The sequence below is a fragment of the Astatotilapia calliptera genome, chromosome 7 (assembly GCF_964374335.1).
Source record: "Astatotilapia calliptera chromosome 7, fAstCal68.1, whole genome shotgun sequence".
Taxonomy (NCBI): Eukaryota; Metazoa; Chordata; class Actinopteri; order Cichliformes; family Cichlidae; genus Astatotilapia; species Astatotilapia calliptera.
This window is the reverse complement of record NC_137428.1, coordinates 15,897,999-15,915,850: the sequence shown is the minus strand read 5'-3', so window position 1 is coordinate 15,915,850 and position 17,852 is coordinate 15,897,999. Positions and strand designations below refer to the sequence as shown.

Here is a 17,852-nt window from a genome sequence, read left to right as displayed (position 1 = left end):
TCTCTTGATTTTATTGATGTCTATAGCAGCCACACTTGCCCTTCATCTTGATTAGGATCATTCTTTCAGAAGCTCTGGCATTGCATTGTGAGTTTTACTGTACTTCTGACATCCATCTAACACCACCTCATAATAAAAGGGCCCAGTAGAAATGCAGTGACATTGTGTGCCTCCAAAGAGACGTTTGTGTGAAGTGGTGTGAGCCAGCTGGTGAGATGCAGCCTGGCCAACAAATTATGACCGTGCCGAAGCAGAAAGTCCATTTGCTTTCACATTTTGTGCATTTCATTAAAGCTTACCCATGAATCCTTTTTATATTAACATAGCTATGGATAGACATTATACTCCATGAGAGCAGTAAACACTGAAATATTTTTTTCCCTTTATTTGCTAATTTCTCAAAAGCAGAAGTACTTTAGTGAAGTGCCAAAGAGAAAGCTCTTATGATGTTTTGCTAGAAGACGCAAACAGCTTCTCTGCTAAAGTGTCCTTGTGCTAGAGTACTTGCGTTTCGCTATGAATGAAGTCACATTAAGAAATTTTTTTTCCCCTTTAAACAAGAACAACCACATAAAATCATTACTGAGAAATAGCATTTGAGGAAGTATAACTCCAAATGAGCAGTTAGGAGACATACTGTACAGTAATTTATCAGGGAGAAATTTTGTCATGGTGACCTGAAAACTTTATCTTTTAAACTTTTGTTCTGAAAGGCACAATTTCTCTAAAGGTTTGTGGTTTATAACAATTTTTCAGTCCTTTCATTTCTTGCTTTAATATATATCATGTAGCATTAGCCTCTACTTTTACATTTTTCCAATGCCCTTACAGTAGGCCTACCTACTGTTTAAACTCAGCTCATGTCTTTTGTTATTTTTGCTTGCCAGTCCTTTCTCATCTCCAGCTGTTCATACCGTCTTTTGTCTGAGTTTGTACATCACGTCCATCATCTGTGTTTGCTCCTATCAAACATCAACAAACCATTCCACTTTAAATATTGAAGGGAGCAATGAGCTATATGCAAATCCCAGTTACAAATGTGACATGGACACTTTGGGCATCTTTTTAAACAATCTGAAAGGCAGTAACAATGACAGCAGCAATTAAACTTGTGAACAAAGAAATGTTCTTATTATATTATATCAGTAACTTTAACTTTTATGTTTTAAATTAAGCACTGTTAGCAGATTAGCACGCACAGATCTCTGTGTTGTTTTGAATATACAGGGTGGGCCATTTATATGGATACACCATAATAAAATACTTGTAAATAACTCATGAAAGAATAAAGTTACGTTGAAACCAAGCACACCATTGTTTTTCTTGTGACATTACCAATAAGTTTGGTGTGTCACATGGCCCTCTTCCTATTGGAAAAAAAACAAAAGTTGTATCCAAGTTGGCCGACTTCTAAATGGCCACCATGGTCACCACCCATCTTGAGGAGTTTGCCCCCTCACATATACTAATGTGCCACAAACAGGACTTTAATATCACCAACCATTCCCATGTTATTACGGTGTCTCCATATAAACGGCCCACCCTGTATTTCTGTCACAGTTTTTCACTGAAACAGCCGCGACAGCTTTAAATGATCGTTTTCTGTTCCTAAATTGGTCAACTTGTTATTTTACATATTTAAATATGGTAAATAAAACTTACTTCTACAAATTCTAAACTTTCGATTGATATGCAAGTCACTTTTACTAAACACATATTTGTAGGTGTTTCTTTTAGCTTTTTTTTTTTTTTTTTTTTTTTTAAATGAGAAGTGCCTGAACATGTTAATTGTACAGTACAGTAAAACAGCTTTAAGTTGTCCCTCCACCAACCCTGATTTGGATATTTGGACCGATTTCACAGACACAGGAACGTTACACAAAAAATAGTACATTACACATTACTTGTTATGTTTCTTAAAAGTAATGCAGTACGTTGTTCAATTATTTGTTGGACAGAGTAATTACTGTGTAGATTCTGTTCTGTGTAGATTATCTCACTTTCTGCAATATGCTTGCTTTCAACTTCTTAAATGCGCTGAGTGTAATAGGTTGATTAGATACTATGTTAAAGAGGAGTTGAGCAGGTGTCCCTAATGAATTGGTGTTAAGGTTTCACTGTTATCAGATTGAAAAGAACTCCTTGCTCAAAACAATGGTGGTCATCAAATTAAAAGAACATTAAGCTGGGTATCTGTCTTGTAATGAGGCGTTTCATTCTTACAGCATTGGATGAGGCAGTGGGTTAAGCATTTATGACACCTAACATCCTGCTACAAGCAAAACTACGAGGATGCCAACAGATTTAATCAGCAAAGCTTTCTAACAGTAGATGCACTTCACTATGAATCTCCTCCTACTGGCGCAGAAATCGATGTCTTTCAGAGTGAGCTAAGCGTCATGGTAGAAATTATTACTGAGATTGTAGACCTGATTTTACTGATGTAAAGCCAGCTGCTCAGATTTCATTTCTTTGGTCAAACATCAAGTTTATTATTTAATGTCGTTGTTTAACGTAGCGTCTTTTGTTTGCTCGTCAGGGGCGGTGAATGCACTTTAAGGTCTTGTATGTAGTCCTTCCTACACCACGTTTGGAGCTCTTTGATCTTTCCTGATCTCCAGATTCACTTGAGGTCTCTGACTTTGAAGCAGCGTTTTGCAATGATGAAGGTAAAATTTAGTTTTGAGTAAAACCTTTGATTAGGATTTTTTTGCCACTCTGAAGACCAACTCTTTGTTTCATGTATGTTATGAATAAAACAACTGAACTGTGAACAAATAATCTATCCTCCGTTCATTAATTTTTATTTTTTTTATAGAGAATTTGACCAACAAACGTCAAACAAAATTGTGCTTTGTGTTCGATTAAAAAGAGGACTAGTTATGAACCTCAAATCACATTTCTCCCCCACTTAACATGACTTATAAAGCCTGTGCAGCATGCCCATTAACAGTTCCACTGAACGCATGGTGATCAAAGTATTTTTTTTTTCTGTTTCTGTGAACTTTCCTCAGTTTTGTGCAGTGCTTAAGAGTGTGCACACATGTACAGGGGGTTGTATCTAATAATTACTTTTAACATAGCTCTCATTTTATCAGTCTGAAAAATGTTGAAAAGAGGGGAAAAAAACAGGAGCAGGAGCTTGCTTTTGTTCAACCAACTGTATGAAACTTATGTCTTTTAGTATTTTGAAGACAATCTGAAGTTTAAAATTATCTCACAGGAGTCACTCCTATGGTACCACTGGTAAATAGTTATCTTAAAAAAAAAAAAAAACCACACTAAAAGCTTGCTTTTTCTAACTGATTATATTACTGAATGGGCTGCTGAACTTTGTCTTCTGTATGCCTTCCTGTTGTTGTTTGACTCATGTGTTAGGCTTGGCAAACAACGCCCGTTCATCCATCCATTTTCTCAGCCGGCTGGCTATCTGTGGTTGCAGCCAGCAAGATGATGGTGGGATTTATTACGTAGTACATGGTAAACTTTAAGTCAGCATAGTGAATGTCTTCCTCACTAGCAACATGACTCGTAGCCCACAGCTGCAATTTGCTGAGAGTTTCTGCAGCTGAAACAGTATTGGTATTTTTTCTAAAGTAGTCTAGATCTGAGCAGCAATCCTGAGTGATCATTCTGGCATGCTATAGCAGCCTCCAGATGTGATAAGTATTCAGGAGACTAGGCTTCATTTCCCCCGATTCCACTCAGGGTTTGATTTGATGACATTATGACTTGATACAAGAATGGGAATTTCCTTGCTAGTCAGCAGAAAACTACAGTTAAAATAAGTACACTTTTGATCTTGAGGTGTAGGGAAAATCCAAAATAAATCAAGGGGAATTATTAATGAAGCATTACACATAGGCCTTTTTACAAGAGTATCACCACCACTTTGATGTGGTGTCTTAGATATGAAATGTTGTTGCTAGAAGGCATTCATTGACATTCACTCTGTGGAACAAAACCAACTTTTAGGTTCATCGTGTCACAAATGTTATCTTTCAGTACCAAATATGTTACTGTATAAACAGCTGAGTACATGTACAGGATCCACTTTCATTGCTCATTTGTTAGATTGCCACTTCATCATGGCGTTACACTCTGATCTTATTTGCTATGAAAGGAAATTTAAAAATAATTTTTAAATGTAAATTTTACAATTTTAAAAAATAAATTAAAATGCATGTAATGAAAGTAATCATTCAATAATTTAGTTGAAAATTAACTTTAGAAATTACTCATAAATTACTTATAAAAAGTAAGGCTGCTAAATGGTAAAATGTAGGGTTTTTGCGGTTGTTTGTTCAAATGTCTCCTGCCAGTCAATCATTGTTTTTATTCTACCTGATCTGGCTGGGGTTTGTGTGACTTCCATGTTATGACTTTAACAATGACAGGCTCCTGTGTGACTCTGACCACACCCAGAGAAATATCTGTAAGGGAAATCTAAGAGGTGAGGTCTACTGGTGCAATGATGAAGTGGGGCAAAAAAGTGAAGAATTTCCACGATGACAGCTAACACAATTGAAACTGGGGGAACAGAAAATCTATTTGCCTATTTTTTAGACTGGTTGGTTTTGTCCTTAAATGAGTTTGAAGTTGTGCAGGTTTACACAAAGACCGATTTATCTTAGGCCTAAAAGTTAGCCAGGCTACAGGCTAACTAAAAGCCAGTTTCCATGGTAACAATCTATAAAAACCCGCTCTCCAATGGCACCAAATAACAAAAAGGACAAAAGCATTTCTCATACATTCTGGTTTGTTATTTAAGTCTATTCAAGGAAACTTGAGTATGAGTAGAGGTACTGAGCTTTGCCATGTTATGAATTAACAATACTAGTGGAATTTATGACAAATAACTAATATTGTCTTTGGTTTTGTCCATCTGTCACTTTGAGATCTACATATGTTCCTGCTTGGTTTGCAAAATTGTGTCCCCACTCCTGGGAGATCCCTCAGACTTCTGTGTCTGGACAGGAGCAGGGTCAAAGATATTTTTCAAAAGCAACTGTCTCCTCATCTCTCAGTAAGAAATTCTTAGCTGCAACTTTATTCCAGCTTTGTGTGACCACTTATCAAGCTTACCAATGTTGGGGTAAGTGAATCCAGATATAACTGAAAGAAATCTTCAATATTTTGAACTCACTTCATAATACAAGGCTTGAGTTCTCCATTTAGCCGTTGTCGAGTTTATATTCCGAAATTCCTGGATTGATTGCTTATATGTTCCATGAAGATGTGTTTTCTGCATTTGCTTGAATCTGGCATTAAGTAGAGCTCTGTTCACTTCATTATTCAGCTATTTCTTCAGTGTTAGGTCAGTATATCAGTTAGCACCAGTGGTCCATTGCCATTATAAGCCATGCATGTCTATACATCATCCTCCTTCCAGTGTGTTTTACACATATTCAGTGCTTTCAGATCTCAAGCTATTGCAGGCCTTTGCAATACTTTATTAAAGAGCTATTTCATTAAATACGACTCTTAACTGATACAGTCTCTCTAACGCACTGAGACAATCATATTGCTGAAAAATGTGAAATAAAAACATTCTAAAAAGTCGGATGTGATTTCATTAAATGTTAAGAGTTGTAACTTTCTATATTTCTGCAAGCTCAGAGTTTCATAAGCTTTTTAAAGATCCTGTTTTGTGGAATAAGAGTGTCAATGTCAATTCTCAGTTCGTGTTAGATCAGCGCTGCTTTTTTTATACAAGAAAATGTGATTTTGTCAAAAGCCGAACATTGGTTTGAGGTAGAACTCGTCTCACTATGGTTTCATTAAAACCGCATTCAGTGCTATCTGAAAGCGTTTGTTGATAGTAATGGAGCCCTTTCTCTGCACAGCTTTGCTTACTCAGAAAGGTGTCAAAAGCATGAAGAAATGAGACATTTATTTTTACCTATGTAAATATGTTCCTGAGGCATGAATGAATACATTCATGTTACAGACTTCACACATTGATTTGGTGTTCTATGATTGGTGGCTTTTCCATCACTGTAAGTCATTCACTGCCTGGTAATTAGTGTTGTGTTCGCGTCGGTCATGTCTCTCAAGGAAACACTGTGCCCTTGGTCTTCAGTAGGCACCGGGGGAAACCAGACATTAAGCCCTAATTGATAGCAAAGGGAGAGTGGGGCTTAGCATCTTTTCTGCTGACTGTAGCAGCCGATACATATCAACTCAATGTCCTACGCTGTGTGAGACAAAGGACCTGCTCTTATCAGGCTGTTGTTATTAGACAATAAAACATTTTATTATCCTATCTTTGGGATTTGTAGCCCCAAAACAAAATGCAGCCAAACCTGGTTATTTATCTAATTTTAAACATTGAAACTACACTGAAAGATTTGAGGCAATCAGAGCTGAAACTGCACACAGAATTATTCTGAGGGCAATAAAACACCTGAGTTCTTTGCAGGAGTGTGTGAACAAACTGTCCTATTAATTCTATGGGGGATATAATGATCTGTACACTGGGATTGTCTGTCATTGTCTCATGTTGGTCCTTGACTTGCATGGCTGTTCATGTGGTACTCGTACAACAGATGTTATAGCAGCAGCAGTGGCTTCATTTGTAGCCTGCTGTATTTTACTTATTTGTTCCTGGCAGCTTTTAGAGAAAGAAATCCTTTGGAGCATTTTCCTGAAACATGCAATTTAATTTCTCTAAAGGAGCTGAATATTTGTAGGAGCTGATTGTATTACAGGTTAATGCACTGAAGGTGGTGTTTAGGTGTGACTTGTCAACAAAGCAAGAGGGCAGCAAGCCTGATATTCTTTTTTTGAAGCTTCAATTGCAGTTTTTTTCTCTACCGATGGTGTCAGCAGTTGCCGTTGATTCAGGGGATTTGCAGCTCCACATAAAAAATGCAAACATTTTGTTGCTGTAAAAATGTAGTTTAGTAAGGTTTCATTTTCCTTGACTGCTCTAGAACTAAAATATTGTAACATTATAGGTCTTACTTTCTGATTTAAGAAAAAAAAAAGCACCCAATTTTAGGGACCATTCACTCCAGTGAAGCTGCCTTAGTACTCCAAATATGGAACATAGAAATTTCCAAGTGCAACACTACATCTTATTAAAAATGCTTCCTTCAAAGCTCAAGACTGACAGCTTGGCTTTGTCCATCAGTTATGCTCCAGAAGAAATGCACATCATCTTGTCAGAAAAATAAGGAAAGTGGCAGCACTCTCTGGAATTGTTAAAATCCTTGGGACTAATTGTACTCTTAGATACGGACAAATATGTATATATAACTTCAGTTGTGGACAAGTTCAACACATTATTCCCAGAGGCACAGTCATAATACTTCTAAAAAATTGAAATGGACCTCAGTCAATCCAAGACAAATAACCAAACAAAGTTTGACAGTGGTGTTCACTTCGCCAGTTATGTTTCTGTGGGGAAAAATAAAAAAATCACCTCACTGAAGCACCATAACACACATGCTCAGGAAAATTGTGCCTTGAAATTTGTCACCTTGCGACTCCCAGCAGCATTCAGCAACTACTCACAAACTGGTTGGGCAATACACAATTTTTGCCAGCACCCAAAGGTTGCCAACAGTACAGAGTTACTTTGCTCTGAATGCGATGTAGATTTGTATCCAGTCCTTCAGCTAAACCATTGTATTTACCTTTAGGAAGAAAACCAACAGGGCTTTCAATCTTGAAATCTGGGAAATCTTCAATATATCTAAAGTTTGTGCCATCTCTTTGGTGATGTCACAATACAATTTGATTTTTGTGTTTGGGAGAGTGGACACAGCTACAGATTAAAATAAATAAATAGACAAATAGACAAACAAAAAAACCCCCACCACCATAAGTAAGTTGTTTGCCTGCAAGAAATTTGCATCTCTGCAAATGTTTGCATGCAGGTTTTTTTTGTTTTTTTCATGCAACAATCTTGTGAGAAAACATAATCGCTCCAGAAATCAATGAGGGGATTGTTGTTTGCTGGGCCGTTTCAGTACACACAGTGACCTCTGTGTATTTTTGCCCTATACAACTGATTTTCAGTCACTTTTTTTTCTCCTTTTGTTTTTTATACATATAAAGTATTAAAACCAACACGTGTAGAAGAAGTTAGGCAGCCATCAAGTTGCATTTACAGCATAAGGAGGTTGTGAAATGTATTTTTATGCTTGTGTTTGATGTGTTTGACTGAGTTATCGTGTTTCCTTAATCCACACTAAATGTAAACAATCTTCAAGTAAGGCAAATTCAATTTAAATCATTTGAGTCATTAATTTTATTGCAGCTGTTACCTGATTAAAGTGAACAGTTTGAAATCCAGATGCAGATTATTCCAGTTCTCTGGGAATGGATATAACAGCTTCACACCTGCTCCGTGTTCTCCGTCCATATGTTGGCTCTTTTTGAAGGTGTTAACCTGCTGGAGCAGCTGAAAAGCAGAACAGATTAAAGTTTATGATAGAACTTCAGTTGCTGCCTTAATCATCACCTCCTTTCATTTATTTTTAAACATAAATATTATGCTGAATATGGTCCTTGTAAATTAATGCTGTTTTTCAAGTTTTGCTTTGCATTTGTCATTTTCAGGATATAAATATGCACATATATGACATATCTTCTACAAGTAATTGGTAGTTCTGCATAAATGAGCCAAAGTAACCTTTTAATAATGCTGACTTTCTTCTTTGGTCTTTGTTGGTAAAAGATGAGTTAAAGTACATTGTAGTGCTAATTTTGATGCTTATAACTCTCTTGTTTTCATTTGCAGAAGGAGCTGAGTCTTCCCAGAAGAGGCAGTTTGTAAGTACCATCTTAAATGTTAAAGAGATATAAAGTAACTACCTCTTTTATTGATGCCCACTGTATTCATTGAAATAGTAAGGTGTGCTTGTCCATTCTTATGAGCAACATGAAACTCTTAGAAGCTGTCCATTCATTAGATTTGTTCAAATGAAAGGAAATATTTACATGAAAGTTTAAATAAAGTTGTAAAGATGCCACGATATACGTGTACACTGAACATAAAGCTGAACAGTATTCATGGTATTTGGAAGGTTTTCAGACTGTCTTACATTTTAGACATGTTGTCTTTCATCTAAAAATGTACTTTAATATTATTATGGACTTTCCCCAACTCTCTACCCATACTACAATAATACTACAGTACATGAAAAGTGGTGTTTTGAGTGCTTTGTAACTCGAGGATAAAACTCTGAAATACCTGGGAATGTCTGATTCTCAACATGTAGAAAACTGTTGGACAAAGGTGTGAGTTCAGTAGTTTTACTATGCAGATTTTCTTTCTTTCCCAGCTGTTCTGTGCTAGTTGATAAAGTATTAGCCTCATTTGGGCTCATTGTATTTTGTGTTGTTTGCCTAAAATAGCTGTTCTGTAACCTATTTAGCTAATACCTATATGAGTTCTTACCTTAAAGAGGTTTTACATATTGAAGGTGCTTGGTCATATACTCTCTAGAGTCTCTCTCTCTTAAGATGATGTAAGTAAGTGGAAAAACAAGTCAATTTTCCTTAAAAAATCCTTTTATAGCTGGAGAAGAATGGATCTTGTTAACCCATGGCATATAAATTAACCATATTATACATGTAATCATCTTGACATGTCAGCGTATATATGACAGCTCTTGATTTGTTTTGTTGGAATGGAGTACTTGCCTCCCCCCCCCCCCCCCCCCCCCCCACACACACACACACACACACACTATCATTTTGGAAAATAGAGGGAATATCATTTTGCATGGTGAAATAATTGACCTCTATTTTTATAATGGTCTGTGTTGTCATCAGAAAAGAACAGACATTTGCACTTATTCAGACTATCCTCCTCAGGCTGGCTGTTCACATTTGTGTTCACAAGCTTATCGAAGGTGCTCCATGGGCAGATGAGATGCAGCTTCAAGCCATGTGAAGCCATAAAAGACTTCCTCGACATCGATCCACTTTAGTTTGATTTATTTCCTGGTGGTGAGAGAGTTGTCATGACACCTTGCTGCTCTCGCTGCCACCTCACCAGAGAGGGCAGGTACTATAATGGAGGTGACCCATTACTAACATGCTGCTGTGAGATCACCAACTGCACTGGTGTATATTTAGCGAGCTAGAACCTCTACTGACCTTGGTAACCATAGTAATGCTGTTTGGATATGACAAACTTCATATGGTGGCTTCAGATGTATCAAAGCTTACTTTTATTTACTAAGCCAAAACATGGTTGTACTAATTTGTTATCTTTTAAAACAAGAAGAGAATATCAATTCTCATTAGTATTAGAGCTATATCCTCACTGTTGGTGCTTATTATGTGTGGTTGGGTCACATGTTGATATGACATGTATGAGCCGATTAAAGAATATGCTGGGGGGGGGGAAAGCCAGATGCTCTGGCTACATCTTCTAATCAGTGTAAGGAAAAGTGCACTGAATTCAAAGTGCTTCCTTAGTGCTGGCTCAGTGTTGATTAAATCTCTGTAGTCTCTGAGGTTTTCTTGTGACAGAGAGCCATCTACTGAACATTTGATGTCATTAACATGCTGGCTGATGCCTTTTAATTAGCATTATCCACATTTTCTTTTCATTACTGAGGGCATTTGTGTTTATTTTTTTCCATGGCAGCAGAAGTGATGGATTACACCTCTTCAGACAGCCATATCTACACTTGTTTCCAGTATGAGTCATTCTAGTAGAGATATCAGTTTAACCTATTTATAGACTGACCTTAATAGTTGGAAGTCTTTTGCTGGGTTCTGAGACTAATTGAAAATCAATTATTTGTATGCAGATCAACATGGATCACAGGATTTCTTGACCATGGTTTTAGATCCTGTTTCTCATCCCCTGCCTAAATTATAGCCTTTTGCAGTTTTAGTGTACTAAACATGTCATTCTGTCTAGCATCATCAGCTGCTTTGCCATGCAACAGGATATTAAGTGGCTCTGTTGACTGTAGATTCTATTACATTTAGTTTAACAGATGCTCAACCATGCTTCATTAAGTCAGTCGCTAGTGTTTACGGAGACGTTTGAGTCCTAGCTCACAGCTATTGCTAAATTTTAATTAGGTAGTCGACAAAATGTTATAGACCATTAAAAAAGATCAGTAGTTATTTCTTAAAACCATAAATGAGTTCCTTTGACATTGCTTGTTTGTATAGGCCAACAGTCCAAAACAGAAATATATTTACTTCCAGAAAGAAAAGGAAGGCAGCGTATCTAGAAAATTGGGTGTAGTTAAATCCCTTAACTTGAAAAAAAAAAAAAAACGTGAAAATTTTCAAAGTTTTTATGATTCTTAGATTCATTTTTATTTGCACAGTAAGCAGGTTTTTTTTAAATGATGTAACCAAACGCTAGCGGCATCTAGTGGTATCTGTCTACACACTGAACAGTTCAACATACAAGATACGGAAAACAGCTAGTTATTTTGTATTCAAGTACTCTTAGAGTTTATTAATTATTAATCCTTTATTTATCCAGGTAAAAAATCTCATTGAGCTTAAAAATCTCATTTCCAAGAGAGACCTGGCATCATAGCAACAAAAGTCACATACCACATAGGTATATAACATTTAAAACAAATACAATATCCCATACAAACATGTGTAAAATATACAATAACAGCACAGAGTAAGCTGAAATATTTCACAGTGGCTGCTGTAACAGTAGTAATCAATTATGTTAGTCACCAGAACGAGTACTTGCAAAATTCTGAAAATGTAAAAGTATTTCTTTTTTACTGCTATAGGTAGTGTATGTCAAGGCTGCAGTTCTATTGAAAATGAATGGCATACCGTATAATGATTAGTGTGTGTTCTAGTCTTCTAGTCTATGCGTACAGAAGAAAGATGCATACAAGCACATTAAAAACTATTTGTGACAAATAGTTTAGCTGCTGTGATAACTTGGATACGTTGGGTGTGGAATTACTTTGTGTTTCAGTAGAGAAAACTGATTTGCAAAAGTCAATATTCAAACAGTGCCACTGTGCTTTTCAGATCAACGATGGAAATGCCTCCAATTTAGCAAAGTACCTAAAAGATCTGTTTAAGAAATTCAAGGTTACTGAGTTCTAGTTGAACATCCAAGCATTATTCTTCTTATGTTATCCTGACATACATGGTACATTTTGTTTGAGGCAGCTGGGAAGGCCATATGCTAGGTGGGTAAGTTAATGTAACTAATATTAAGCTAATGTTACTAATAGGGTTAAGTTATGTTAGCTTACATTAGCCTTATATTAACCTACTATCATTCAGTCTGTATCGTATCAACAAAATATATGTTATTTTGGTAGCAAATTTAATCAAGAGTAATGTTATTCTTTTACTTATACACGCTATTAACTTTCTTTAACACACAATAACCATAAAGGTCAGTTTTACAGTGTGGAAACACAACAATACTGTTTACTACTGGTTACACTGCAGATTTGATGAGAATACCCAGATGCTGTGCTTCAGTTCTTACTCAGCATTGTTGCAGTAAAGGCAGAACATAATTGGATAATAAGTACCCAAGGGAAGCTGAACAAGCAAATAGGAAATCATTTGAAAAACCAGGTTTTAGCCCAAAGGTTATTGGAAAAAAGATGTTAATCTCGAAAAAAACGTAAGAAGAAAAATATCTCCACATGTCAGCTTTTAAAGGTAAATCAAAGGTTGGTTTAATCAGTGTAGTCCCAAACCATTTAATATAATTTGTCCTCCAAAATGTACAGAAGCTGTTCACTGAATTTCTCAAGGAAATTCTTTGTTATTGGTTATATCATTACCTAACCTTTGTTTCTTCTCTAACAAGTCTTTTTTTTTAATGTGACATCATTTAGATGACAGTCCCAGGAATCAAGTTCCAGCACTGAGCAACTTTAAGCAAGCTGTTGAATTCAGGTCTTTTTAAATAAGGTTTACATATTTGTATTCATATACTGAGAGAAAGGTAAGAGGAAAGTATGCATGGATGGTTAGATGTTCTAAGGCGTTCCCAGGCCAGCTGAGAGATATAATCTCTCCAGCGTGTGCTGGGTCTCTCCCAAGAGGCATCCTTGTCAGCTGCTCAAACCATTTCAACTGGCTCCTTTCGATGTGGAGGAGCAGCAGCTCTGAGCCCTTCCCAGATGGTTGAACTCCTCACCCCTGTCCGTGATCTCGTTCTTTCGGTCACTGCCCACAGCAGTAGATTGACTGGTAAATTGAGAGCTTCGATTTTACACTTTACCACGACGGACCGGTACAGCATCCGCATCACTGCAGCCGCAGCACCGATCCGTCTGTCGATCTCCCTTCTCCCGTCACTCATGAACAAGACCCCGAGATACTTGAACTCCTCTACTTGGGGCAGGAAATCGTCCCTGAGCTGGAGTGGGCACTTCACCCTTTTCTAGCAGAGGACCAGGACTGTAACCTCTAGTTTGAATTAAGGTAGTATAAATCTATTGGATTTAGCATGTAGAACATATTGCCAACCACATCTGAAAGTGTTTTGTAGCTGTTGTAAGAAATTACAGTTTAAAAGCCGGCCAAGAAAGCCAATGTGATAATTCATGTAACAGTACACTGTCCCTTACAATAGCAGTGAATTAAAATGTTACCCTTGCGCACAAAGTATTGTGAAAAAAGTGAATTTTAATTTTAATTTAAACCTGGCTAATGTCTTGTGTCTGCACATCTGGAAAAATATAAAATAAATAAAAAATAAATATTTGACATTTTAAATAGCCGTACATTTGACCTTTTATACTCTAGATACAGCTTTACACCTCCTTATGTGGCACTTCCTGCTTTCTACGTCTGCAGTTAATGCAGTGTTTGGTGTCATCTGCAGTACCTCTTTGCTCCTCAGACATGTTCGTAGTAATAAAGAATTCATTAGTGTACTGTCTGAATGAGTGAGGTCTCCTTTGCCCTCTATATTTCTCCAGCCAAATCCAGGTTGCACAAAGCATCATCCTACAGCAGCTATCTTTTGCAGTTCCTGTAGCTGACTCATTGCAAACACGTTTTCTGGAAATGTGTTTCTTTTACAGAGTGATGTCAAATTATTCCTAATAACCTCAATCTTTTGTAACTCAGCAACTCATTCACAGATAATTTCCTGTGAGTCATTGACTCATTTCAACTTCTTGGGATCTTGATGGTCTGGCAGTACGAATAATTTTGCTGATGATGAATAATAATTTTCAGGGTGCTTTAAATTGCTCCAGGACACTCTGGGTGCGTCATCCTACTGTACTTCTTTGAGTTTCAGTTTATGGCTCCCTAGCTTAAACACAAGCACTTCATCATTTCTCAGTTTCGCTGCATGTCTCCCTTTAAAAACAAAGCAAAACCAAAAAACATCTTTGCAGTTATTTCTGCGAGTTTGATTTACAGTCCTGCTTCCTGTACATTGACGGAGGCAGACTGGCAGTTAGCGATGCATTTTGTTTCTCTTCTGAAGATGACATCATCCCTGTGCTTGTGTTGACATCGCACGGAGCAGCCTCACATTAGCGTCTGTCAAGGTGACTGCACGTCCAAGACTTGCGTTAAATTTCTGCTCCGTAGCAAGTCACCAGCTTGTGAAGGGGTTGTGGTGGTGGTGGGGGGGCACAAATGTGCATGTGTTTGAAGGAGCAGGAGGCGTGTATTAGGGGAGGGGAGAAGGGGTATTGTCCTGCCTCCATGCCCTCCGCAGGCAACTGAGGATCTCATTTGACAGCTTCAAGGTGGAACGTGGAAAGACCAAAACAAGAGCCGTAGCCCCCCCACCCCCTTTTTTCCCTTTTTTTTTTTTTAAACCCCCTCCCTTTTTTATACGGGGGAGAGAAAACCAATCCGTCTCATCGTCCTGTGGTGGCGGGGTTTGGCTCTTTGTCAGTGCAGGGGGGGGGTAGTAGACAGGCAGTGTGAATGCATATCATGACCACAATAGAGCAAACGAGCACAGTTCAGCCATGAAAGCCCAGCGGGAGAGGCTGAGAATTCCAGGGCTGACGCTAGAGTGAGTATTTTCCTCCGTTATCCTACCCAGGAGACGGCTCCTCTGAAGTATGTAGCTTGATCCATCTCTGTGTCTTATTTGTTGCTGTCTTTTACTGTTGCTTTATGCTGTTTGCTGTGTTAGCATTAGCAGCAGCAGCACCTGCAGCAGGAAGTCTAAAGCCAGATCTTTAACAGCTAGGTAACAGCAGCTTACATGTGCTCGCGTGTCTGTGTTTATGTTCGTGTTCACAGATTTATGTTATCATGCACGGGCATGTGATGGACAGATACTGTAACGTGCCACGAAAAAGGAGTGCCGCAACTGCACAATATGTTTTACTTGCTGGTGTGACACAAGCAAACAGTGCACACGTAGAAAGCATTCACAGAGCAACACCTATCAAGAGTGTTGAGACGATGTTTGTTAGATGAAGCGTTGAAGGCTGTGTGGTTTAAATGTCAGTTTCCGCTTTTATCACAGCTCTTGTCATTGGTTTGATTTCATACACTTTTTATTTAGGTCAACAAGGCATTTGTTATGGTTCCCTCCATTTGAGGATTTAAAATCTGCATTTCAGGATACATTTTTACAGTGTTAGTCATCCATCAAACTAGACTTTTCTAAAATGTTTGGAATGGAATTTAGCAGATAATGATTGTATAATATATTATGTCATATTTTAAAAATCTCCAAGCAAACATCGCCCACTAATTATATTTGCTGTGATACTCTTGTGATGTCGGGGCATACCAAATTGTGGTTCTGAATAAGGTTGGTGATATACCAATGATATAATTTTTCACATTGGCAGCGAATCCCAACAAAAGTGTTAAACTGAATTTCCTCTCCAGTGTTTCCCAAAGATTTAAACTGTAGTGATGGAAGGTAGACAGGAGTGCATGAAAGGAAGTGCTTTTAAAAAATAAATAATACCTGATATAATTTGTCACAAACACTAGAGAGGCAGATACTGAGTATTAAGTAAGTTCCTCGTTCAATGGATGGATTACAACTCCACTGTTTTGGACTGCAGCTGATAAAAATAGTCGCTGTTCTGCTCTTTCGGTGTAGCAGGTCCAATTCTCTGCTTGGTGCAGGTGCTTGTTAGACCCTGCAGCAGGTCTTCAGACCAAAACAAGGTCTGCTGTTGCAAGCTGCAATCCAGTACAGTTTGAGTACATCGAGACTGTGGGATGACAGACTCAGGTCCTTAATTTTGCTTAACTGCAGCTGGGTGGTTAGTGCACGATGATATCCCTGTGCTGGTGGTGTTTCTGTAACATCGTAATAATGGTGGTCTATGATCAATATTACAGCTGACCAATGACATTGTCTCAGTATTCCGTTACCATAAGCCAAGATTGTTTGCTAGTGCTATTTATAAAACACACACACACACACACACACACACACACACACACACACACACACACACACACACACACACACACACACACACACACACAAAAAAAACCAATCACTAGCAAGCCAAATTAAGTAATGTAGACTTTTTTCCTTTTTTCCCTACATTGCAAAGCTATTCCAACATGATTGGTCAGTTGCAACTTTGATCCCGATACCAAGATTATTATGATAATGCAGGTACAACAGCAACATGAGGATATCAGATGCAACATGGTTAGCAGTGATGAACTTTCAGAATAAGAGCAAGGGGATTGTCCAGTTGTAAATGGTTATTATTGTTTTGGACAATTCTATTGTTTTGAAAAATATACAAATAAATAATAAATTCAGACTATATTGTGCAAAAGGCACATATCTGGGAGCTAACTAACTTGGATAATTAATACATGTGTTACTGATTCAAAGTATCTACAGTTCACATGTCGTGGTTCTTGGGCAATATGAATGAAGTCTTAATGGTTGTGATGAAATGATTAGTGGTTTTAAGCTTAGCAGGGAAATGTCACTGTAAAAACCACATGGAGAGTTCTGGTTGTACCAGTCATCAGAAGAGTCTGTCGTAAAACATTCTCACCTTTACAGGACCAAATATTCTGCAGAGCAGACAGTTATGTTGAAAAATGACTCGATACACGAGGCCACATAGACTACAGTAGAGAAAGTGAAAGTCATTCTGTATGGGCTGACCAACAGGAGATTCACCGTCTCTAAAATCAGTTAAGACTGGTTAATCTATAACTGCTTTTATGAGCATTTTAGCGAACGCACATGATTGACATGTTTTGTTTTAGTCTGAATAGTCTACAAGGTCAGACATCCCCAATGTTAAACGAAAACTGGCGAACTAGACAAATGCCTCGGAGACCTGCTGTTCAAACACAACTTAAGTTCATTTGACAGGGATCATTTACTCTTCATGATGCTGCTGTTTTCATCTGGGCATGTGTCTGAGTTGTGGGGGTTTTGTCTTTGTGTGCGTGAGTGTGAGAGAGAGTGATAAAAGACAACTATTCACTAGAGTCCATTTAACTTGCAGCCTCACTCCCAGAAGCTTGAGCCCTACTCCCACTAGCCCTTGCAGTCCGTGCAGCCCACTGCACGCTTTTCATTTCTGGAGGTAAGCAAGAGTTCTTCAACCATGGATGTTTTGTTTTGAAGGGCCTGTTGGTGCATGTTACCTTGTCTTCACCTGTCATATGGCTCAAGCGCGACAACAAAATCATCTGCCATTGAAATGACATTGAAAGGGGAGGACGTGATACTTATATAATGTTGATAATGTCACCCCTTCCCCCATCTTGTCCCTCTCTGTTCTGAGGTTTAGGCTTCTCTTTCATGTGCTAAGTAGGATTTGTGGCATTTGCAATACATCAAAGTTAATTATGGTCTCAATCTGTGTGAATCCCAGGCTTGTTTCATTTAGGATTGAAGAGTATTCAAAACAGTAAAAGCTGGTAATGGTTCAACATCAGGG

The 17,852-nt window shown here is 37.9% G+C and overlaps 1 protein-coding gene across 8 annotated transcripts in view; it reads left to right on the top strand.

Moving 5' to 3' along the window:
- Positions 1 to 17,852, top strand: part of mast4 (microtubule associated serine/threonine kinase family member 4) — a 95,108-nt gene that overhangs the window by 38,914 nt on the left and 38,342 nt on the right. For 6 of the 8 annotated variants that reach the window (XM_080303494.1, XM_026173203.2, XM_080303493.1 and 3 more), the window contains exon 4: positions 8,750 to 8,781. In XM_080303494.1, coding sequence (XP_080159620.1) covers positions 8,750 to 8,781 — 32 coding nt within the window. Of the gene's footprint in view, positions 1 to 8,749; positions 8,782 to 14,648; positions 14,972 to 17,414; positions 17,496 to 17,852 lie in introns of those variants that run through there. The other 2 variants (XM_080303497.1, XM_026173209.2) reach the window with 1 other exon arrangement.